Source organism: Petromyzon marinus, chromosome 9, assembly GCF_048934315.1.
Source record: "Petromyzon marinus isolate PM22_M1 ecotype Great Lakes invasive population chromosome 9, UKy_Petmar_22M1.pri1.0, whole genome shotgun sequence".
Taxonomy (NCBI): Eukaryota; Metazoa; Chordata; class Hyperoartia; order Petromyzontiformes; family Petromyzontidae; genus Petromyzon; species Petromyzon marinus.
This window is the reverse complement of record NC_133675.1, coordinates 13,751,869-13,776,823: the sequence shown is the minus strand read 5'-3', so window position 1 is coordinate 13,776,823 and position 24,955 is coordinate 13,751,869. Positions and strand designations below refer to the sequence as shown.

At 43.2% G+C, this 24,955-nt stretch overlaps 1 protein-coding gene across 3 annotated transcripts in view; it reads right to left on the bottom strand.

Moving 5' to 3' along the window:
* Window positions 1–24,955, bottom strand: part of ATRN (attractin) — a 338,155-nt gene that overhangs the window by 101,438 nt on the left and 211,762 nt on the right. For all 3 annotated transcript variants that reach the window (XM_076065925.1, XM_032950359.2, XM_032950360.2), the window contains exon 25: window positions 8,468–8,529. In XM_076065925.1, the coding sequence (XP_075922040.1) occupies window positions 8,468–8,529 (62 nt within the window). The remainder of the gene's footprint in view (window positions 1–8,467; window positions 8,530–24,955) is intronic.

The window sequence follows — 24,955 nt, the reverse complement described above, 5'->3', positions numbered from 1 at the left end:
CCCTTTATTGAAATCTGAGAATGAGTACAGGGAGATTCTGTGCATAGTTTATTCAGTGCAGCAACCTGGTCAGCAATGTGAGCAACAGTTAACATATATTTTTCTCAATTAATTTGCACGTTCCATTTTGGGATATGGCCTTTTAACTAGTACACAAATTCCATTATTCTATTATTATGCATGTATGTTTAACGTCTTTCATACAGCTAACCGTGCGTCTTCAATATGAACTTTACATTAGAAGGAATAATTTAATAATCTTCCACACCATAATCTGGGATGGCTTTAGGCTCAGGCTGTCGACCCTAAGAAAACCGTCTGAATTGCAAATCACCCACATACCTTAACACTACTTGGTCAGCCAAGAGTGCATTCCAAAATACATCTCTCCAAAGGTTGTGATTTCAGGCCATTTATATGATGCATTGCTACCAATGATGTGTGTATTTGATAAACAAAATTGTAAATAACACCATAGCACAGGACTCAGCAACTCGGCGCATGAATTGTGTGATAATGAGCATCTTGGAATGCAATTGAGGTGGCCTATATTCCATTCCATTGCTCATTGTAAGTGCAGGTACACAAAGACAAAGATCCCCCATGTAGCCTTAACAGACGGTTGGGACAAGTGCTGTAAGCGAGCACCAATGAAGGCCAGCAGGGTACACGAGGAGGTGTATGGCAAACACCATGGCCAGGCCGTCTTTGTCTTCCCAGCAACGATGTTTACACACTGCGCCAGGTACTAATTTGAGGCTAAGTCAACATAGGGGAGGCCCAGGACCGGTTCAGATAACCGCCACTGGTGTTGGTCGTGAGCGAGAATTGAACTCGGGTCGCCGGGTTCGTAGTGCAGAGCGCTAGCCGCTGCACCGCCGCATGTGAACAAATGCACCACCACGTGGTGGGGAGGCCGTGATCCTGAGTGACGTCAGCCCTCGCCCCCTTTCCGCCCCCCCCTCCCACTCTCACTAGGTATCCCGGACAGGATGACGCACGGCTTGTTTCTGACAACTATCGATGCGACAAATTTTTTCCAACCACATCCGTAACTCACCCTGGCAGGCCTGCATCAGAAGCAGACGTTAAGATGATAGATGGACGCAATACATTCAAAGCTCTGCCAATTCAAGAGGACAGGACCACACAGCAGATTGCACGACGGGCCTGCAGAGATGCCACCAAGTGGCCTTCTTTGCACGAGAAGGTAAATGCGTGATATTTATAAGTACCCACTAAAATAATAAGGCACTCCTTGAGAGAAATTTGAAATGTTTAAAAAGAACTGTATTTTTTATTTTTTAAAGTGCTCTATTTGTTGTTGTACAAATCAACATGATTTTCCCCCCATGTTTTCATAATTTGTAATGGCTGTTATTCATCATTGCCCGATTTCCCACTGATGACCACCGCCCCCCCCTCCATACCATTCATTACCCGGTGTTGCACGCGGTGCAAAAAGGGGGCAGCGGAGGGGGGGGGACCACGCATTAATTTACAGAAAAATAAAAACAATACTCTTCGACGACCACGAGCCGCCCCGCTTTGCACGCCAGGTTAATTGCAAGGGAAGCAACACCGCGGGCATTCTCGCTTTACTCCACCCAACGTCAGCTTCCGCTGGCGCTGACGGCAAAAACGGGTCACTTGCGGAGACGGAGTTCGCAGCAATTTTGAATATTTTGCAGCATTCAGGCCCCAAGGCGAATTGCTTTCATAATCCGATATCGTCAGTGAAGTGTCAAGGGTTGCCTTATTGTGCAATTCATGGGGCTCATTGGACAAACTCCGGTGCGGCTGAATATTTCACCGCCGCTGCGTCACCCGGACGTCCCCATTAAACGCCTCTTGCATGCAATGAGCGTGATCGCCGGTGACATAAGCTGTGACTTTTACCCAAGGACCCCCGCTCCCTCCCTCCCCCTCCCGCCACACTTTGAAATATTTACACCAAATACGTCGGTCGGGAACCGAATTAATATTGCAAAAGCAGAGGGGCGTGAAAAGGCGACACATGACAGCGTTATGAACAGGTTGCTTATTTGGCCGACGTCACTCACTCTGCATCTGCTTCCTTTTAGCTGTCTGTGAAAAGATTAGAAACAAACCAATAAGCCGGCAGAAAGAAAAAAAACCCGGTAAAGCTGCTGGAGGCACCGAACGCCGTTGACAAATTAACCGTCCGTAAATGGATGATGTCTATCTGCCAGGGATGGTATGGGATTTAATTGGAACCTAAGTAGGTCGGGGATGCACGTGGCATTCTTAAGGAGGGCCTCCTGTTTTTGTTGTTGTTGTTGTTGTTAAGAGTGATCGCTGTGGGAATGCATGTGGCTCCACACTTGATTGACCTGCCACATTTCAGAGAGCAGAGACAAGGTCACCGCTGTCACCTGCTGCACACGCGAGAGATTATCACGACGACCGAAAACCTGCTACCTGCAACATTCGTCAGGTAATGCTCTCCCAGCTGTGATATTTAAACTCTAACGGCAAAAAAGTGTAAAAATTAAGACCACTGGCATATTGCAATAAAGGCTGCCAGAATATGAACCCAGTTTTCTAAAAGTTATGAAGCTGTCCGTGCCACATTTCAAACAGAGTATTGAACGTATATTAGAACAATTATGTAATTTATATTCGTGATATTGAATCATGAGCCCTGGGTTAGATGATTAAGTGGGTCATGACATCACGAGTAACGTACATTTAACTTGTAAAACGCATCACAGTAATACACTGCTAATGCACGTTTCAGCTGACCGCCCACAATTACTGAAAGCCCTCGCAATGTAGATTTCATTTTGATGAGAGACCACTGTTCATATTAGAGTAGCAGCCAATATGTCTCGATCGTATATCTGTATGTCCGCACAGAAAACAAAAGTCTTTTTTTCTAGACAACCCATCAGCCCCACGGCCTTCTGGGAGTGCAGAAAAAAAATCACGAGTTATTTGTTTTAAATCACTATTTAAGCCTTTATTATTTTAAAAGTAAAATTCGTTCCTGTTATGCCAAAGTAAATCTTCAAATATGCCGTTATAATCAAGATGAAACATGATATAATTACAAAACGGTATTGTAAAAATGTATTATACAAAGACATACTTTCCATATATTAATGAACCAGTGTTTTAAATACACTACTAAACTTTCACCACACATGTACTGACAGCAATTTGCTGGATTATTATTTTCTGCAATCAGCTAAATTGTTAAGGCAGATTTTACGCATTACCATTTTTTTTTTACTTTAGCAAATTACCTATGGCTATTTGAAAAAAAATCCATTCTTACATTTGTGAATGTTCAAAGTACTACGTATATTCAATATTTAAATAATCAAGATGGAAGAAAAACATGCCATGTAAAAGTCATTTAGCTTATTTCACATCTTAGCCTGTATTACCTAAGCAATAAATTCGGTTTCTTATTGAAAAGCAAGCGTGTGATTCCAAAGAGGCACAACAGATGTTGGCGCAATGGAAACCTTTACTGCGAACAGACTCAGAATAAAGTTTTCAAAAATATTACTCCGGGCAATCTCATCACGTGGAAATTCTTAACCCGTCAGGGGAAGGGGTGAATTCGGGCACAATTTCAGGTTGGCCCAGGCACTCTTTAGCTGGTCGCGGGGAAGACAAAATGCCCACACGATAAAGCCTCAACACAGATTAACAAATGAACTGTCTCTGCATGTGCACGTCCACCGTGTCTACTTTGGTTCGCTCGTCCCGCTGTGATTAGAACCGAGGTATCAAACTGGAGTCGACACGGACGTTTTTTTTTAACACAATTCTAAATTGTGAGGTTACTTAATTGCTTTGTACTCGCAATTATTACTGCAGTGCATGCAGCAAAAACAGCACAAAAAATAATTTTATTTTAAACTTTTTCCCTAATACCGTATGCATGTAATGGAAACATAAAATCTAAGGAAATGCTATTAAATAAATCCCTGCTGTGTGTTTATGACTATTGCAGTAAAGCATAAGTATAAAGGCTGGGCAAATATAAGACGTTGGGCATTTACACTTACCCACTAAACCATCCATCCACCATTCTGTATTAAATTAGAAAGTTTCCTGAATTGTAAAGCGTTAAAATGAACAATAAAAAGCCCAACTTAATCGACACCAAACTATAATTAGAACAATAACAGTAAAATGATGGCAATTCCATTACAAGTTGATTGTTCATTAGACATCTTCCGACATAAAAGAAACAAGTGAATTTAGCACACATGATTGGTAGGCATTTAGCAAAAAGCCAATAACATCACAGAACGCCTAAATCGCGTGTTCTTTATAGACCAACCAACATACTAGAGGATACATATGTTAGCGCGTGGTCGAAATGTGTTAAAATAAATCTATGGCTAAATCAACTTCATGGTCCATTTAAACTCCACATAAAATGTGTATAGTTGTGTAAAAGAGCACTAAAATTTAGATAAAACAAATTTCGATGGCTTTGCTGAACGTACATTTCCTCATCATTTTAAAATTAATTGGCAAGAGATTTTGCACGTTGGTCCTGTGAAATTAAAACACAGTAAATGCTAATTAATATTTCAGAAGAAGAAAAAAAAAACTACTGGCCATAAAGTTTCTTCTCTCGACATCTCCAAATGCCATTTTTGTTAAGACAGCGGCCCAGAAAATGTAATCACTAGTCTGATGGGCAGCTCGGCTCTGAGTCGGGAATTGGGACACCCAGAAGAACAGAGGATGCTGCCAATTTACTACCATAATAGCAACCGAGAGGAAATTCTAATAAACTGCACTACCCGCAAAAGCACAGAAAAGTTCCCAGGGTGGTCGGCAAAACATCGGCTCAGTTTTGTCCCAGCAACAAAACTATGAGTTTTTGCCCAATGGCAGTTCACATGAACTTTACTGCAAATACAAATTACCCGTTCTCCTCTCTGGATTATTTCATTTTGTGTTGTAAATGGAATACTAAACCGATATAGCCAAACAAATTTATATTACCTATGCAATTATGGGATACTACATTCGGAACACGCTCTCGCCCTAATTGAGGAGGACAAAGAAAATTAACATTAAAAAACTAGAAACAAAAAGGCTTCCCCAGCTGCAATATCAAGTTTCCCAGGTCTGTTCAAAGAATGCAATGGTAAAGCAACAAGCCGGAAACTGCTTCCTAATACCAATGTTGGTGGAAGGGCATCCACTCGTGGGGGCTCCTCGAGACAGCCCCCCTCTACAGAGTATTCGGGCAACTCTTCCACACTGGCGTCTTGGAAGTGATGGAAGTACCCACACTCGACCCCACGAGATGCCACCAACCGATCGATCGACTAACTGTGGCTGAAATCATCTATGCTGCCGGGAGGGTAGGATAAACGGGAATTGGAAACATGGCGAACTGAAAATACAGTCATACCTCGGTATACGACCGCTTTGGAATACGTCGAATTTGGTACACGTCGTGTTTTGACGAGAAAAAAATGTCTTGGGATACGACGTCTTGCTCGGGATACGACGCCTCGCTTGCTAGAACTTGTATGGGTCGGGATGAGTCACCGCATACAGTACCCGCGTACACAATACTGTTACGGCTCTAACAAGCCGTAACAGTATTGCGTGGAATGACCAGACAATGTCACACTTCAGGAACATTCTTAGAAGAAGGCTAAAAACAAACTTCAATGGACAGGTTTTTAGTAAAACTCAAACCTGCTGAGCCTCGACCAGGTCCAAGTCAAGTTAAAAAAGATGGAAAAGAGAAAGAACCCCCCCAGAATTTCAGTTTCCTGAAGTTTTAATGGCAGGGGATTCTCCTTCCAAAAAATAACATCTCCTCCTGCTCCTCCTCCCCTTCCTCACCACCATCCTCGTAGGCTCTCAACTCCTCTCAGAAAGGTAAAGTGATGTTAAATTGTACTTTTTATTTCAATTTATTTTAATTTATTTATGCATTTATTTTAATGTATGTATGCATTTTAGTAATAAGTAGTGTCTACATTATTGTATACAACCCTATTAATGTATAATATGCCATATAAAATATAATTTCTTAACACTCTGGAACAGATTATTCCTTTCCCTTTATTTCTTATGGGAAAAAATCGTTTGGTATATACGTCATTTTCGGTATAAGTCCTCCTACCTTCTGGAACGAATTAACGACGTATACCGAGGTACCACTGTAAATGTTTCCATGTTTTTACATTTTCTTTGCAAATGTCTCTACCGAGATGCATCTTTTTTGCACTCGAACGTACTAGAATGAAACTGTGAATGCAATGAAGTGAAAACATCCTATTACATTCGAGGGCAGATCAGGACTTGGACCCAGGAACTTTGAAGTATTGGCACAGCACTCTGTGGACAGGACATTATAACATTGGCCCCTCGAGTCATCTAAACAACCCTAATTCAATTGTTGGGTCTGATTTAACGACACCGGGCCGCCTCCGTGTCTGCTCAGAATTCTCTACAGAGTTTCTAAATAACACAATACCATTTGGGTTTATACAGCATCGAAATGTGACCGCATCTCAAGATTCTGTAGAGGACTAGTGGGCTTATTTATTTCATAGAGGGAGGTAGGCAGTGTTAGGTGGAATAAAAAAAAGATTGTTACGTGTGTATGTATGTATGTATGTTGAACTTCTTTCGCACTGTACGTAGCTAACCGCGCTAATCGGAGGATATGAGCAGGAGGGAGGGGTCGATAGCAGGGATGGCCGGGTGGAAGGGAACTACAAACAATGGGGGTAGCAGAGGAAAATGAGCAACCTACCACTGAACAAATGCTCGACTGAGGCCTGTAGCAGAGAGCCTTAGTTGCTGGAGGGGCAAAGAGTGGGGAGCACAGTGCCATGAGAGGGGAAAGGTAGACTGTAGCCAGTCCATGGAGGATGTTGATGACTGCGATTGGGACCTTAACTTTGACCCGGGATTAGGTTGGGAGCCAGCGGAGCGATTGGGGTAGTGAGGCAATGTGGTCTCGCTTATGGGCGCGGATGGGGAGTCCGGCAGTGGATTATTGGATCGTATGCAGTATGGAGAGCAGAGATTTTGAGAAGGCAGTGGAGAAGAGAGTTGCAATATTCAAAGTCAGGAGAGTGATGAAGCCACATGGAATGGAGGTTTCAGTGGCAGCTGGGATCCTGCAGAGTTGTGATGTGGGAAAAGTCACGATCGACGACAACTCCATCATTCAGCACATTCTTTGCCAGTGTACCGTCAAGAGTTCAGGAGGCGCATGCTACGGATGGAAGTGACTTTTACAAAAAGGAGGAGATACGTTGAGAACAGCAGGGAGCCAAGGATGGAGGCTTGAGGTAAGAGCGCGACCAAGACGTGCGATGGAGATGTCTACATCGCCTTTGCAATTGTGGCAACTAAAGTCAGGAACCCCTTGCACTTTGAGGTCAGGACTTCCGAGACACTTCCAAATCTTCAAATCTCGACTAAAAACACATCTGTTTAAAATGGATTTCTCTCTTTAGTTATTTTCTAAACGTTTTTCTCACTCCTTCTTTCCTTGGTTGATGTTGAACTATATCCACCATTCCATGCATAGCGCCCTGTGAACGATTGTTTAAAGGCGCTTTATAAGGTTAAATTATTATTATAGATATGTAGAAGCTCAATGCATGTATGTATGGTTGAATTTCTTTCGCACCGCACGTAGCGAACCCTGTGAATCAGGTGCAGGGGAAAGGACAACAAACTAAACCCAAAAAGTGATGAGGGTAGAATGGCCGATGGTGTGAAACAGATAAAACCCCATTTCACCGCTTACGAATCTGAAACTAAATCTCCTTCTGATCACTACAAATGTCACTAGGCAGATAGAGGTACACTGCACTGCAGGCCAATTAGATGTATGAACGCGTCACACATTCTCCTCAGAAAGTATGAATTTTGATGCTTGGACACGCTCACATCTGGAGGCAATTACATTAATTCTTCAGAGATTCCCCAATTGAGCCTTTTTTGGCAAGGGTCAGGGAAAAGAAAAACCCATAAAAAGAAATGAATAATAAATAATTAACCCTACACATAATTCAATAAGCAAACACGCGCACACGCACTCGAATAGCCATGTATTATAAATTACCCGACCAATTCTGTGCTCGCGAGAGATAATATCAAATTAAAAGGAAATGAAGTAAATTGGGGAAACATGCAGCACCGCTGAACCTCATACGTTCTCGCCGCTTCCCACGGGCAGTGTTGCCAATCCGTGCTATTTACCGTGAAACGTTCACCGTGAAACGTTGATCGTGAAAAGTTCACCGTGAAACGTTGACCGTGAAACGTTCACCGTGAAACGTTCACCGTGAAACGTTGACCGTGAAAAGTTGACCGTGAAACGTTCACCGTGAAACGTTCACCGTGAAACGTTCACCGTGAAACGTTGACCGTGAAACGTTCACCGTGAAACGAGCGGCAGCAGAATGCTGCGCGCTGTGCGACCACTCACCTGAAAAATGTGATGAAAAACTGCACCAGGTCCATAAAGTTGCTGTGCTGCGAAAAGGCAATCTGGAAGAGAGAGGGACAAGAGGTGCAGTCCTGCATTAGTGACGGCAGGCTACACAATGTCGATTGTGCTGCTATAAGGTGGGGAAAAAACACAACAGATGAAAGACGGCGAGAAGCACTAAAAAAGCCACTCGTCATTGCGTTGGGAATTTGTCATGAATCCAGCCGGGCCAAATGATAACCAACTTTGTTCACGAAGATTCATCTGCACTCCGTTACGTTTGTAAACTTTTAAGAGACAAGCAAAAATGCGCACAGTTTAAATATAATGCAGGACAAAACGTACCCAAGCACACACATACTATGTTTGCACACCATTAGGTTATCAATTCAGTAGGTAACACACACGATTAAGGTCCCTACCCTGCCTTGTGCAAAGTAGAATATTAATTTCCTTCCCTCCCAAATGTTGTTGCAAAATTTCACCAAATAAAATGTGGGCACATGTACGTGCGTCAAAAATGTCTCACCCGCGTGTTTGGGAAAATATGATCTTCCCGACACAAGGCGTACTCTGCCGAAAAAAAGCGAGCATCCCAAAGACGCCGGGGCGACAGGGATACAGAGGCAGCCCGGGCACAGCCTCCCGGCAGCGCTCACAGCTGCCACGGCAAAGGTACCGGGGCCCAAGCGATGCCCAAGCGGAAGACGCGGGGGGTCTGGGGTGATGCTCGGGTACATGCCCGTTGCACGTAGGTACCGGGCTTTGTGGCTACAGGAGCAATTCCTCAAGCCAGGATGCGTGACTTGTCAAGGGAGGAGAGGTTGGTCTCGAAAAAAAAACGGACCACTCACCCGGCACAAAAGACAATGGAATAGAATTATAAAAGTAAGAAAATTTACGTGTTTTTTTTTTTTGCTTTGAGCACAGAAATGTTACGAAAATTGCTCTGAGCTGTGGTGTATGTGAGACAGGTGCAGTGCGGCGTAGAGCTAAGTGTAATTATGAACAGCGCCATCCCTAGTGATGGACACCCGCCGCCAACTCGCTGGAGCAAGTGCCATCTGCGTGCTTTTGTTCACACATGCCGAGCATTTCATAAGCTTGGTAGGGCCACAGGTGACACACGTGCGTAACGTTATAATGTCGCAAATGACTAGCCTGGCCCAGTGGAGTAGTATAACATTCTCCCGTTACAGATAAAGATCCCCCCCCCCCGTATAGCGTTAACAGACTGCTGGGGCAAGTGCTGTTAGCGAGCACCTATAGTGTGGCAAGGCCCACGCCCGGCTGCCTGACTCCTGAGTGATGATTTTTACACTTTGTGCCAGGTACTCATTTGAGGCCGAGTCGACCTAGGGAATGCCCGGACCCACACACGCACACACTTAAACATACCAGGCTCATCAGTGTATCTGAAACAGCATCAAATGTAATGCACAAGCCAGGGTTTTTTTTTTACAGGGGAACTAGACCAGGTGTAGACTAGAGCAAGCAATGGGAATTGCATGGCAAATTTTTCATCATCCGTTGGAAATCATTTAATGCTGCGTCACACCATGGGAACACGGACATATTAAATCCCCGCCAAACTTTGCGGGTCATTTTTGGTGCAAAAAAAAAATCTTCAGTTAAACCGCCGCACTGCAACGTCAACAAAAGACAGAGAGACGTCGCTTTCCATTGCTTCCCGCCGACTAAATATGTCGTTGTCAAAAAAATAAAATAGCACACCAGTGGAATACTGATTGATGCCAGAACACAGCACAGTTTCTTTAGCAAGAATAGCATGACAGCCCTAAGGTTGAGTTGAGTGAAGAATGCTGAGATGGCCCACTATGAAACAGCCGTGTAGACTGCAGTTCACGAGCCGCTAAAATCTGCAGCATTATACTCTTTGGTTCTCTCGGTAAAGTCACGTAGGTTCAAATGTAAATTAAACTTAAATGTTCAGCTGACTCTCAGTAAAATTACTGTGGTGAGCAGTACTGCTGTGGTGGGCAGTACTACTGTGGTGAGCAGTATTACTGTGGTGAGTAGTATTACTGTGGTGAGTAGTACTACTGTGGTGAGCAGTATTACTGTGGTGAGTAGTACTACTGTGGTGAGTAGTACTACTGTGGTGAGTAGTACTACTGTGGTGAGTAGTACTACTGTGGTGAGTAGTACTACTGTAGTGAGTAGTACTACTGTGGTGAGCAGTACTACTGTGGTGAGTAGTACTACTGTGGTGAGCAGTACTACTGTGGTGAGCAGTACTACTGTGGTGAGTAGTACTACTGTGGTGAGTAGTACTACTCACCACAGTAGTACTACTGTGGTGAGTAGTACTACTGTGGTGAGTAGTACTACTGTGGTGAGCAGTACTACTGTGGTGAGCAGTACTACTGTGGTGAGTAGTACTACTGTGGTGAGTAGTACTACTCACCACAGTAGTACTACTGTGGTGAGTAGTACTACTGTAGTGAGTAGTACTACTGTGGTGAGTAGTACTACTGTGGTGAGCAGTACTACTGTGGTGAGTAGTATTACTGTGGTGAGTAGTATTACTGTGGTGAGTAGTACTACTGTGGTGAGTAGTATTACTGTGGTGAGTAGTATTACTGTGGTGAGTAGTACTAATGTGGTGAGTAGTATTACTGTGGTGAGTAGTACTACTGTGGTGAGTAGTACTACTGTGGTGAGTAGTACTACTGTGGTGAGTAGTACTACTGAGTAGTACTACTCACTGTGGTGAGTAGTACTACTCACCACAGTAGTACTACTGTGGTGAGTAGTACTACTCACCACAGTAGTACTACTGTGGTGAGTAGTACTACTGTGGTGAGTAGTACTACTGTGGTGAGCAGTACTACTGTGGTGAGTAGTACTACTGTGGTGAGTAGTACTACTCACCACAGTAGTACTACTGTGGTGAGTAGTACTACTGTGGTGAGTAGTACTACTCACCACAGTAGTACTACTGTGGTGAGTAGTACTACTGTGGTGAGTAGTACTACTGTGGTGAGCAGTACTACTGTGGTGAGTAGTACTACTGTGGTGAGTAGTACTACTCACCACAGTAGTATTACTGTGGTGAGTAGTACTACTGTGGTGAGTAGTACTACTGTGGTGAGCAGTACTACTGTGGTGAGTAGTATTACTGTGGTGAGTAGTACTACTGTGGTGAGTAGTACTACTGTGGTGAGTAGTACTACTGTGGTGAGTAGTACTACTCACCACAGTAGTACTACTGTGGTGAGTAGTACTACTGTGGTGAGTAGTACTACTCACCACAGTAGTACTACTGTGGTGAGTAGTATTACTGTGGTGAGTAGTACTACTGTGGTGAGTAGTACTACTGTGGTGAGTAGTACTACTGTGGTGAGTAGTACTGCTCACCACAGTAGTATTGCTGTGACTGTTGCCACCTGATGACGGAAGCTTGTGTTGCCTCCGAAACGTCGTGATTTGATTAACTTTCTTTTTATTTTTACCTACGTGACTTTACCGAAAGAACCAAAGAGTATGGATCATTGCAGTCACGAAAACTTCAAATCTAGAATCTGCAGCATTACTTTTAAGTTTGTGCGGGGTTTTTTTTCCATAATCATTCGTAAAAGCGTAAAGCGTGTTGATACGTGAAATATTACAAAACAGACCGATGGTGCTGTGCAGAACGTTGCAATAAATTCTGAGTAAATGTTGATGTTGCATTCAAAGTTTCTTAGAAAAATAATAATAAAAATAGAGTGCAACACCTTGCCTAAATAATATTAATTTGAAACAACACAAAGTTTTTTTTTCACATGAAATTGAATGTGTAATTAATAAATTATGTTGCGCATGTTATTTTAAGATAACATTGTCAATATGAAAACAAATATATTCTTATTTGTTATTAAATTATGCTAATAGTGTTTAATACTGAGAGTCAGCTGAACATTTAAGTTTCATTTACATTTGAATTTATCATTATTTTGACCATTTAAACCAATTCACGCTCACATTTCCAATGAAGGCTAAATGACTCAGATTCCCACGAGCAATTTGTAGGGATTCAGAATAAGGACCCAGAGATGTTCGTGGACATCATTAGAGCCATGAGAGTGGCTCGCCAATGTTTTTTTAATTTTAATCATGCACACCTGCCGTACCAAAAGAGAGATTAAAGGTGGAAGTCTTTACACCAGTGCCTTCATTAAGCGTGTGATGTCTTACAGTGGAATACACTCGAAAAATACGTGTTATTTTACTCCGTTGAGTCCAAAATCAATTAACAGTGCTAGCAGACACCAGGGCAACAGAACACCTGCTTGTCACTTAAAAACAGGGCTTTAATAATAAGTACCTTCCTCAATGACACGAAAACAGCTGGAGGTGAACAAAGCCACACCAATGCCATCTTGTTTACGTTCAAATATTTAAGCTGGCCGGATCTTTTGTGACGTTACAGCTTGCTTATTAAGGTGCCCCAGCTTTAACAAGTGGAGTAGTTCCTATTTATTCAAGTAGTCAGGGGAGAGTCTATGCAATTTTAAAATAAGGCTAAACTGGAATCTTCTAGAAATATTGCCAAAGGGGTCTCATTTAATATTCAACGTTTACAGCACAGAGCACATACTTGCAATGCCCCGGAGAAATGGCAGGGGTGAGGGTTGGGGGGGGGGTAATGATGGGAACTTGAAACTTCAATTTGTTCTCCGGCTATCATGCAACCCCCAGGCTGACGCGGTGGTAGTCAGAAAGCTTGCGGGTACATTACCTAAACACTAAATACGCATGCTGCTCTTTAACAGGAATGTCCCCTGTGCTTAATTGGGCATGTAAACTATTCACTGACATTATTTTTCTGTACGGCAGTATATGGCGTGCACGCAGAAATGAATTACCGCCTTAATATGCAATGTATTTATGAGCCGAGGTCAAAAAGGCCTAGCAGTGCTGGCCAAATTGAAAATAAAAATAAATTCAAGTACGTGTGTTCACTTCCACGCAACTAATTTTCTTGGGAAATTAAAAATTCAGTGTGGCCTTTTAAATGTTTAATTCCTTCCTTTAAATACAACACTCGTGTAAGCTGTTGCCAAATCCTATAGGACAGGTTGTCAGTCATAAAACACGCACGAGAGGTTGACCAAAGGGGCGAGACGCAGCGATGAGAGCTGCCGCGCATGCTTGTGGGACTAAGATGGATTGCAGCTTCACGGGACGGCAGGAGGAGGGCATGAGCCTGGGAAGGGCTCCTTGACCGGATGATGGTCTGAGTGGCCAGATTACTCTCACTCCCTGGTATCACAGACCTCCGTGCATGGACATTTGAGACTCGCAAAAAGTTCTCCAAGTGCACCGAGGTAATCCTTTTGGGTCAGTGAACAATACATTCGCACAAAATATCACACTTTTTTTCCTTACACACAATCTTTAAAGCCTAACCCATTTCCAAGGGGTAAAATGCGTAGGGAAAGAAAATGCCCCGATTGACATGCGGCTGAACACGAACAGTCAGCAGCTTGAAGAATTTGGTGTCTTGTGTTGAGAGAAGAGGACCCCCCTATTGAAGAAATAGCAAAAGTGGTTGTGGGTTTTTTCCTCTCTCTCTCTATTCCAGGGCATCCCCTGACGTGACATGAGGCCCTGCTGACTAGGCATTCCCAAAGTACAATTGGGATAGGATTGGTGATGCAAACAAATGCAATAAAAGTAAATACAAATAACATTTACAATCACATTGCAGAAATCCTCCTTTAATCTGGCTAGCATTGCAGTTTTACCGTACTGAGCTTCGGGAAAGGTGAGGGCCTCAGTTTGGTGTCAAATGTCACTTCTACCTTAACCCTTCCCTTGGCTTTGTAAGTCACAGAGCTGCCCTGAGATTGATGCTGACTGATTTGAGTCCAGAATATAAGTCCCTGGTATAAAATGGCAAATGTAGCATTTTCAACATGTGCACAGTACAAAAGAAAGACGTTACTAGTGGTGCTCCTTTTATTTTAATTAGTAAAATAGCGTTTGGCATTTCACAGACACTGAATGTCAGTGTTGCAGCCGGCATGTGCTGGGAAAATGTGCCTTTGGCATTTTCAAGTCTTCACTAGGGGACAATGCTGCATGTACAGGGTTTAATGTAGCCACTCTTTGTAAAAAAAACAATTACTTCATGAAAACCACCTTTTATGATAAATTAAGCAACAGAAGTGTTTTCCATATCGTTTTGCTGAACAGTGAAAACAAATGCAGAACCTCATTGCGGAAGCCACTTGGCTTGAGATGCATGGCACTTATTTGAGCTAACTACGTGCCGTAACCTGTCCGCGTAACATAAAATGTGACACACCTTTAAATAGGGTGAGAATTGCGAATGCACCAAACCGACTTTAGGTCCACACATTTGCATAATTGTGGAGAAACGTGGCAAAAGAGGTGAAAGTAATGTGGCGAGTGTGAACGAGTTAATCGCTCTGGCGATATCCTCTGCTTGCTCGAGCTTAAGGAGGTCACGTGAGTACAAGGTTGCCTTATCTTAATTTCATTCAATCTGTGCACAGAATTTGTCAGTGGAAGGATAAAAAAAAATGCAAATAGCTCTGACAAAAAAAATGGGAGCTGGAAGGAGCAACATTTGTGAAGAATAAACCCAGCTCTGGCAATTTAACTCTAAAGGCCATTCTAATGCTAAGCAATCACATTTGGATGCTGTGTGCAAGCTCTCCAGATCTGCTGGAATTATGTGGGGAAACAGGCCCCGGGCTAAATAAAAAAAGTTTTATGCTACAGGAACGTTTAATATCGTGTTGAGGATTTCCTTCACGCCCCCCGATTAATGGCAGGCAAAAATGTGATGTAGCTTCTGGTATCAGGCGAGTGTACCGGCTTTCAATGCCAATGCAGGTCAGTGTTGTGTGCTTGTGGCAGCCAACCTACATTTGTTTGATTTCTCTGTTAATTATTCATACATGCTTCCAAAGAATACACAAATATATATGGACGAGACTTCACCTGAAAATAATGTAAATTGAAGAAAACTGCCTTCACATCGAGAATGTGTTTTTTAGTGAGAGGTTACACCTAACACTCTGTATAGAGGTTATTTCTGCAAGTTGCATTGACTATACAATTCTGCAATTTCACCATACACCTGTGTATCGTTACACATTTCCAGAATGTTTTTCAAAAGTCTAAAATAAAATAAAAACGATAATTATAACAATAATATTAAAATTATAATTTATTGCCTTTCTTCAAATCTCCTACCGGATAAAGACCTCCCAAAGCCAACATCTGTTATGAGGGTCGTTTTATCATACTTCGCAATATTGGTTGGTGTGAGATGTTAACTACCTCGCCTGGTATACAAGAGGTCATGGGTTTGATCCCGACCCTGACACCTGCTGTATATTTGTAGTTCGCGTGTCTCTCGCTCCCCCCCCCTCTCTCCCCGGTCGCGTGGATTTATCTCCGAGTCCTCCGGTTTTTCCCTCCACAATTTAGAATCAGCATGTATTTGGCTGCTAGAAATATTTACGTTATAAGCCACTTCGATGAGCTATCATTTGTGGCCAGGTCGTTTCTGAAAAAAGAGCTATATCGCTCAGTGGGCCTTAACTGGTAAAAATAAAACCAGTTTAGTTTTTAATCGTGCAACTGCTCAAACCGAGTATACCTATTCCCGTATAAAAAATAGCTTATGGCTGTCTGCCATAATACACTGAAATACATTAAGTAGCCGTTTTAATGAGGACATCGCACACGAGCACAGAGGCACGCGCACACACACACAGCAATGGGGCAGCCTGCTTGCTATGCTGTTCAAGAATCTTCGACGAAAGCGCTACGACTCTCGCCCTGAGGACATTTAATTAAAGTTAAATTACAGCACTGCACCAAGGAAACCGTCTATGAAGTCAAGCCACATTTCACATGTATCCTAAATGTGACAATTAAGACATCAGGTACATGCTCACGTTAGCATATCAGCAGGCAAAGGCTGACCACAATGGTGAAATAGCTGATCCACAAAATTGACCTCTTGCAACGTAACAAGATTTTATTTAAAATTAGTGTTGTTTCATAAAAAACGAGTAATCCGGAAAAACTTTTCACAACCGATGACCGGTTCCAACGGTCAAGGGAACCGGTGACCGTTTTCAGTGGAATCTTAGCAATGAATGCACCGATTGGCCCACGCACGAACGTACGTACAGCAGCACGCCTAAGGGTAAATAATATATTTGGTAAACACGTGGTAAAGGTGCAGCCCTGCAAGTTCCTGCTTGCTCACACCACTGCTCATGAAAGGGCTTGATTTGGAGTAGGCTCTCGAGGGTATGTCACCCACTCTTCCACGTTGACCAGACATGTTTGGAAGAGGTGGGGTATACCCCCACCACACGCGGACCTGCCGATGGACCGAGTGTGGTGAACCCATTTAGACTGCGTGGGGAGATATAATCGAACCGGCAACCTGTCAGCAATGCAAGCCCACAGTGATAATTCACTGTGGAACAAAAAATATATAAAAATATTGTTCCTGGGTAGTAAGTGTTCTTTTCCAATTGCTTATGCCTCAAAAGTATAGAAAATGGCTATTATTTCCCACAAACTTTGCTTTTGTGACCAGGACACAAAAGCAAAGTTAACAATCCACTCTATTAATAACAGTGTCACAATTGATTTAAAGCAAAGTTTGTGGGGTATAATAGCCATTTTATATACTTTTGAGGCATAAGCAATTAGAAAATAACACTTACCACCCAGGAACAAAAATCGTGTTACATATATAACCAACATGCAACTGTGGCAGCTGCTTCCTTCATTTCACAGGGTAAATATATACGAAGTATTAAGTTTAAAATAATATGGACAGTCCTAAATGTACAGCAAAAGTAGTAACTGGTTGTTTTCATGTTTGCTAGTATGGAAAAAAAAACGATTTTAAGAACCATAACTAACAGTAAATTGTACGTTCGGTGATCTCAGCAAGCACTCATTCCCCAGCTGAGTGAAATACAAATGGAAGACCTGACTGTAAGCCACAGCTCAGTCAATGTGTTCATAGTGAAAGGCTTAGTGCTTTTGGAAGTGTGGTGAGCTGAAGCTATTCCGGCTCTAGTCGATCCCTTTTAAAAAGAGTACTCAAAAAGAGGGAGGACGATGAATCTCCAACAAGGAGGTTTTGCTCTGTTTTTTTTTTCCAGAGGATAATGCCGGGAGATTAGCTTTCTCACAACACAGCAACAAAAAGTATGTCTCCAGCACCAAGTGCATTTTTTAGCAACCAGCACTGGCTACTGGATGAGATAAGCAGGATAGGCACTCTCTCCAAAGATCGCCATGCTTGTGTACATATTGTTGAACACACAGTGGCGACAGGACAAGGTTGGGCCATGAGTGATCCTTTGTCTCAGACCATTACTAAGGGCGTGACTACTTGGGAGAAAATGGTGCCTTAGCTATTTAAAACAAAAATCAACGGTGTAATGAAGAATACCAAAACATGTTTTTTTCAGTGATCATAAGTCCTGACGCGCAAGCGTCGTCACACTGTGCACTAAGGTGACGGGACTTTTTGAATGTGGCGAACGTTAAACGCATATACCACTGCCATTTGGCAATCCAGGTTCACCTTCATCCCAGATGCTGGTGAATTATTGTTGAATTACTGTTCTTCGCAAAGCAACACGAAATATATGGAACCAAAACTATATTTATATGGAATTGATTAGATGCAAATTAAGTGCACAAAATGAGAAGCAAATGATTGTTCATTTCTCACTGTAAAGAGACAAGCGGGAATTTATACTCATGGATTTTTTTTAATTTCTCTTCTCTTAACTCGGCCAGTGTGCTTTTCAACAAGGTCCAATTTTGAACGTATACCTACTCAATAGCCACCAGAGCTCACACCATATGAGTGTTTTTGCCAAAAGTGTTTCCCCATGGTTTTAAGGATTTTTCCATTTCAGTTTTTAATCATTTTCTCCATGGGTAATTGCATGAACAAATGAGGATATAGATCCTCACTTTATCCTCGTGCCAACAACTTTCCATTCAAACTCTTCTCCAATAAGTCGCTGCTACCTCTTTCCCACATCACGCCATGCAATAACACACTCCAGGTTACACACCTGAATAATAATAACAATCCCAAGTGTCTTATTTAATGTCCAATATCAGGGCATGCAATAAAGGTGCGGGGCACCCTGATTCATTGAAAACATAAAAAAAAAAACTTTAACTGCGGTCCCTAGCCTCCGAGTACCCGTGCGTGAATGTGGACCAGTTCAACGATCGTTTTGTGCTTTGATAAATGTCGATAGAGAAAATTCAAAACCAAGACCAGACGTCGTACAGATGTTCAGGAGCACGACAATATAATGATCCCTGCCAGTCAGTACACGCTGGGCAGAAGCCCTCCAAGTAAGTGCTCTCTGTGGGCAAGCGAATATCAGCACACCCCGGTCCTTGACCAGACAAAGTATTTTGTGGTTCAGGTTTAGCAAAAAAAATGAATTTGCCTTTAAAAACCGCACACATGTTGAGCCACGTGAAAAATAAAATGGGAGACTATCACAAATAACTTTGTGGTCTTTTCGATTTAAAGCTTTCGTGACTGCAGGAATTCATCTTCTTGGTTCTTTCGGTAAAGTCAAGTAGAAGGGAAATAATAAAATAATAAAAATAAAACATAATAAAATAAAACTGTTCTGTTTCTTCTCCTGAGGACGGCTACTTGTGTTGTGGCCAAAACGTCGTGAGAATTTTATTGTTTTATTTTGATTATTTTATTATTTCCCTTCTACGTGACTTTACCGAAAGAACCAAGAATATGAAGGCAGCATCTGTTTTCAGTACTCCCAAGGCTTCATCCTCCACGCATGGAGTGTTAATCATGCTCTGATCCACCCAGTTTCACAACGCAGGAATGAATTTGACAAAGGGGGCTGTGTAACATATGAGTGTTGAATTGGTCTTTTTTGACAGTTTAAATTATCTATTTGGAGCATTTGCAAGGCGGTGGTGGCTAAGTCTGCGCTGCGCGGAAGGATATTTTCTTCACATAAATAACTTTGAAGTGCCTCAAAATATTAGGGTTTTAAGCCATCACGTTGAGCCCAGCATTTGTAGTTAGCCACCGTCAGGCTCTGATGGTACACAACCGAGCGTCATTCCTATGCCGGGGACTCAGAACTCAGAAACACAATTGTCCTTAGTGAGCTGCAATAACCGAGCTAGCAGCACGAACGACAACACGGCACCAACGGCGACTCCACACGATGAGCCATCCAAGTACAACTGGGCACTTAACTACCTTGCTGACACACACTCCAGAGACACCCCCTATCTGGGCATTTGAGAAAGAAGCCTTTTTTTGCGGGGGGAAGTTGGGTGGGCACAGAGGTTGTCAATCGCCAACTATGAAAATCAGGGTTTAACGTAAGTGCTAAAAACCCTGTTAATTCACATGTTGTGCCAACGACACGCTCCGACTGTACACAGAATCAGAATATTTATGTATACTGGAGGAATCCGATGGGCTGTAAAGCTTTTTTTCACAGACATCAAATACACAACTGAACCCACGACATGAGCTTAGCCAGAGGCTGGGGAAAAAGGGGTCTTCGATGGTCTGTTTGCCCTGACTAGGTCACCGCGGCCGAGGGCACCGCGTAGCAGAAACGGCTATCTTGAGCACCCGACGAATGGAGCCCGTTAATGTTTCGAGAGCTCGTGTGGGGGAACTCCATCCTGCGACCTTGCAGATTTCTCTGCCAGAGGCGAGCCAGCTCTGCCGGCCCAGAACATCATCATGCGGCAAACTGCTTGGCTCCACCGTGCCCCTTGGCCTTGAAGGCCTTTCCAAAGCATTTCCGAACCCAAGCGGCCACCCTGTTTGGAAGACGCCTCACCGTCGGTGATAGCGGGCCTAACGCTTGGACTGGGTCGAGCCTAGGAAGGCTCGCTCCTGCCGGGGAGTGGAAAAGGTGGAGGGCAAAACACTTGAGAGCCTTGGAATCGTCGAGTTTGAATCAACAATATCTGATTAGAAATTATTGGGTCTTTCGGTAAAGTCACGTAGATAGGTTCATATAAAAATAACAAAAATAACAAAAAAGTACGACATTTCGATCGCAACACAAGTAATCGTCTCCTTATTTGAACCCATCTACGTGACTTTACTGAAAGACCCAAGAATATGAATTCCAGCAGTCACGAAAGCTTTAAGTCAAGATATCTGATTAATCTGTTGAGCCTCTTGAGATCCAGGATGGCTCTGTAACTCACAGATTCTTTGGGGACCATAAATAATTACGAGCAGAACAACGATTCCTGCTGTCCCCCGCTGAGGCTTCTCCGATAGCCGCTATCTCGAGGAGCCTCGACATCTCTGTCCTTCATGTGTGGGTCATGTGGGAGTTAAGATTCTGCTGAGGCTGGTCCTGGGGCAGGCCTGGTGAATTCCAGCCTCTATCTGACACATGCTACACTCCGGACTCACTCGTCCTCAGCAGCCTTCTCCGGGGGTGGAGGAGTGAAATAATTATGAATTGTGTGAGTTGTAAGTCCCAGCGCAGGAACGGTGTTCAATTTGTGTACAGTCGGAGCGTGTCGGTGGCCAATGTATCCATCAGCAACCGTTTAATCCCACAGAATAGGGGATGCACTTTATCAGAGGTCCTGCGATGATATAAATACCAGGACAAAAACTAATTCTGCATGAAGGTATGTTTGTACATCAATTGGTGACTGGAATCGAGACCATAAATTTGCTACACTTCAGCACTCAGTGAAATCACGGGTGTCTACCCCAGCCAGATCCGAACCCAGGATCCCAGCAGCGTCCACTCAACGCTCAGGCCCTTGAGTCGCCCAGCACCACCCCTCCCCCCCACCCCTCTACAGAAGACCCTTCAATGTTCCCGGTCTCCAAATTCATTTGTTTTTCTTCAATATATTTTTTTATTATTTAAATGGCTCCCCCAGCCATGTGCTCAACGAGGGTCTAGCGTCAACGCCGGTGGCTTGCAGTGTGCACCCTCACTCCGCTGCCTTATTTGAGTAGATAAAGTGCGTAATCTCCATCCCTTGGGAACATGGCCTAAACTGAATAATTGGTATAATCTATCTACCCTCACTGCAAAGGAGAGGCAAAGACATGGCCTCCCACTACCATCCTCGTGGGTGCCATGTCGGGAACATTGATTCTTGTCAAAACAGGAAGAGTTTCTAATGGCCCAAAAGTGGTGAAAAGTGCATCCGTACATATTGCTCATGCATCCCTGCGCATGGGCATATGTGCCTCCTTGATTGTGTGTGGGTTACAAGTGGCACATCGGATAGTGCATGTTTCCATCATCGCGTTTCCTTTCCATGTCGTTTGCACAAAGGTTTTTTATTTTTTCCATTGAGTTAGTTAGTCAAGGTAAAATATACATTTTTAGCTACAACCTTCCCATCCCCGGCAGAACCAATCAAGGGAAGTTGTCACGTCATGGGAAAATGTGCCAATTGGTTTAGTTTTTTTTAGCAAAACCCGGTACATTGAAATGCAACCAAAAAAATATTGACAAATGTGTCTGACGTTTCACTGGCGATTACAACCAGCATCATCAGTTTGTTAACAAAAGCTCTGCTCTTAAAACTCTCTTGCTCACGAAAGAAACTAATTACGATTCACAACATTGTTGCGTTTTTTTTGTTCTACATACAAAGTTCCCTTGCTCTATGTACACCGTAATCCAAACGATACAATTTATACACCCATACTTTACCGCCCCTTAATAAATCCCAATTCCGCAATGCATGAGGGCCACCCTGTGCAGTGTCGGATCAGTGCAACTTTGGTGACGCAGAGGGCCCCCGGGGGACCATTTGATCACTCTCGTTGATGCTAGCCCGTAAGGTGGCTGCGAATTGAATCCAGGTCACCAGGGTGTACAGTTGAGTGCACTGACGGCTTCACCGCAGCTGACTTGCACTGCCATTCATTGTTAAGAACGCTCCGTCAAATTACAGTCTGACCACGCAGGCGCGAGTACACACCTGTGCACTAGAATGTACAGCAGGTGCTCTAAACGTGCATGTGGATCCATGAGACCACCGTTTCTAATTGTGTGTGCAAACGTGTGCGCCGGTGCGATTTTCCGGCACAGATTGAAAACACAAAACGTAAACGCTCACTCGTGATCTAAATGTGCGTGGTGAGCATTCGCAATTATCCACGAGCAGAATGACAAATAATAATTCGTCAAGATTTGCATCTCAATACGCCCTGTATTTTATTCGACTGCCTAGCCACCTTCCTTCCATTGCCAAGATGCATTTGAATAGCATAACTGGACATGGGCGAGCTTGCCAAGCTGCCGTGCAGTGGTCACAGTTTTTGTTATTAACACGCCGGACAGAAAATCTATTCATTTTCCATCCACGGGGAAGGACAAACAAGTTTAAAACGACCCGACAGTGCTGTAGCTACAAACGGATGGGGACAATTAAAGGTCAAATTGACATTTTTTTGGCACATTTAACACCTTCATTGATGTTTTAAGCAACACCGAATAAAATGGTCTTTCATATTCACACAACACATTCACTGCTTGTGTTGTAGTCATCTTCCTGCGTTACGTTGGGCGTAAAATTGTGCATTCCGTGTCCACATTTTATCAGACGGAGAGACATTTGCTCAAACAAAGACAAGCACGTTACAACCTATTAAGTCTGAAATTTCATGCCCAGTATTCTGGAAATGTTATGCAAGGTGTTAAAACGGTCTTTAATCGTGCCTGATAATTATTTTTTGTAAAAAAAAAAATCCTGACAGCTGTCAAAGGCTCAGGGTTAAGGCGCTTAAAAAAAAGACAGAAAATGTCGACAATACTCTCTCACGTTTCATCCTCCACGAGGACGTGAATGCATAAACTCCACATCCGTATGCAGCTCCCGTAACAGAAACCCCGCGATCCCTAACCGCCGGGGAAGCAAAGGTGGCGGCGCGCTATGCCTTTTTGAGGAAGCTTTTCATTTCCTGCAAGTCGAAGTGGTCATTATTTACGCAAATAGTTTCGTCTCAAAAATGAGCGTGGCTCCCCGTGGTGGGAGGGCTGTGCCATGGCGTTTGCGTCGCGCGAGACGAGACGTCGCGCCCCCAACACACACACACCGGCACTGCGGTCGGATTCCAGCGGCGGCGACGCGAGGCACAGCCACGCAATTCAAAAGAGCTTTCCAACATTTCACATTGTAAGTGATTCGTTTACCTTTCCAATACTATGCACTCTGATCGTGTTTTTGTGTATTGCTTGTTGTTGTAACGTTTTGACCACGTGCCCCCTACTGGACATCCGTGAAAAAGAGCTTCATAGCTCATCAGGTAAATATTATGATTTTGATATTTATTCTGCACATATATAATAGTACAATTAAATATACTATTACCCCCATGAATATATACGTATGCCCAAGAAATAAATATCAAATCTGTTTCAAACTTATATAAAATTGTTTTTTGGAGGCATAAATTTTCAAAGCCATCAGAATATGCTTTGACAGACTGATATATATTGTGATAATCAATCATGCACCAAATGCTAATGTTGAAATATTGTGTAAATGAGTGAAATCAATTATGAAATTGCAAAAAAACCACATGAACGGGATCTAACTCATTATCTTCCGTCATCGACTTTTTCATATTTTTTTGTTCCCCTTATTTATTTCTGGTGTACATTTTAACGTGCCATTTAACAATCATCCCGTATGCCTTCCCAGAGACAGAGCCAACCGAACAGTTGCCCCCCCTCCTCTGAAATATTAAGTGGTACCTGTTCCACTCTAATACAGAGCCCACCATTCGATGTGGTCTTGTCTTTAAACTTCACAATTATACTGGTAGGAACGAAGTTGTAAACTGAGTGTACCAGCCTGCAATAGATTAATGTGTCCGTCCGTCCGTCCCCTTTCAATACTTTAACGAAGTGAAATCTCGTGCTGTTGGGTGTAAAATTAGCAACAGACAGCGCAGAGACTTGTCCTACCAGCCCACACTGCAGGGACCTGTTTATTAATATCAAATCTATCACCTCTGCTGTTCGCCAAAAAATGACGCAGCTAATGATTTAAGTATCCATGACATGGGTATGTAAATGTATTTGACAACTTCAAAAAGCCCATCACATATAGCGGTCACCATGCCCTCATAAAGATTTGACCTGTACTTTTTTTTCCCTCGGTGCTGCACTAATACTGATGTCAAAAACGGGTCAGTACCCGGTTGATAAAGCGGGTACTGACCCGTTTTTTTACTGAAAGAACCAGAGAGTATGGATTCCTGCAATCACAAAAGCTTCAAATCAATATCGCGTCTGGCCATGCATGTGATCTTTGCCCGAATTTCACAGCCGTGACAACGCCGCGTTACGAGCTGAGAAGCGGCGTTAACAGAGGGATGAGAGTGTGCAGTGAACACACACTCGCAGCACAAGTTTGCTTTCCAAATAGGAGCCAATT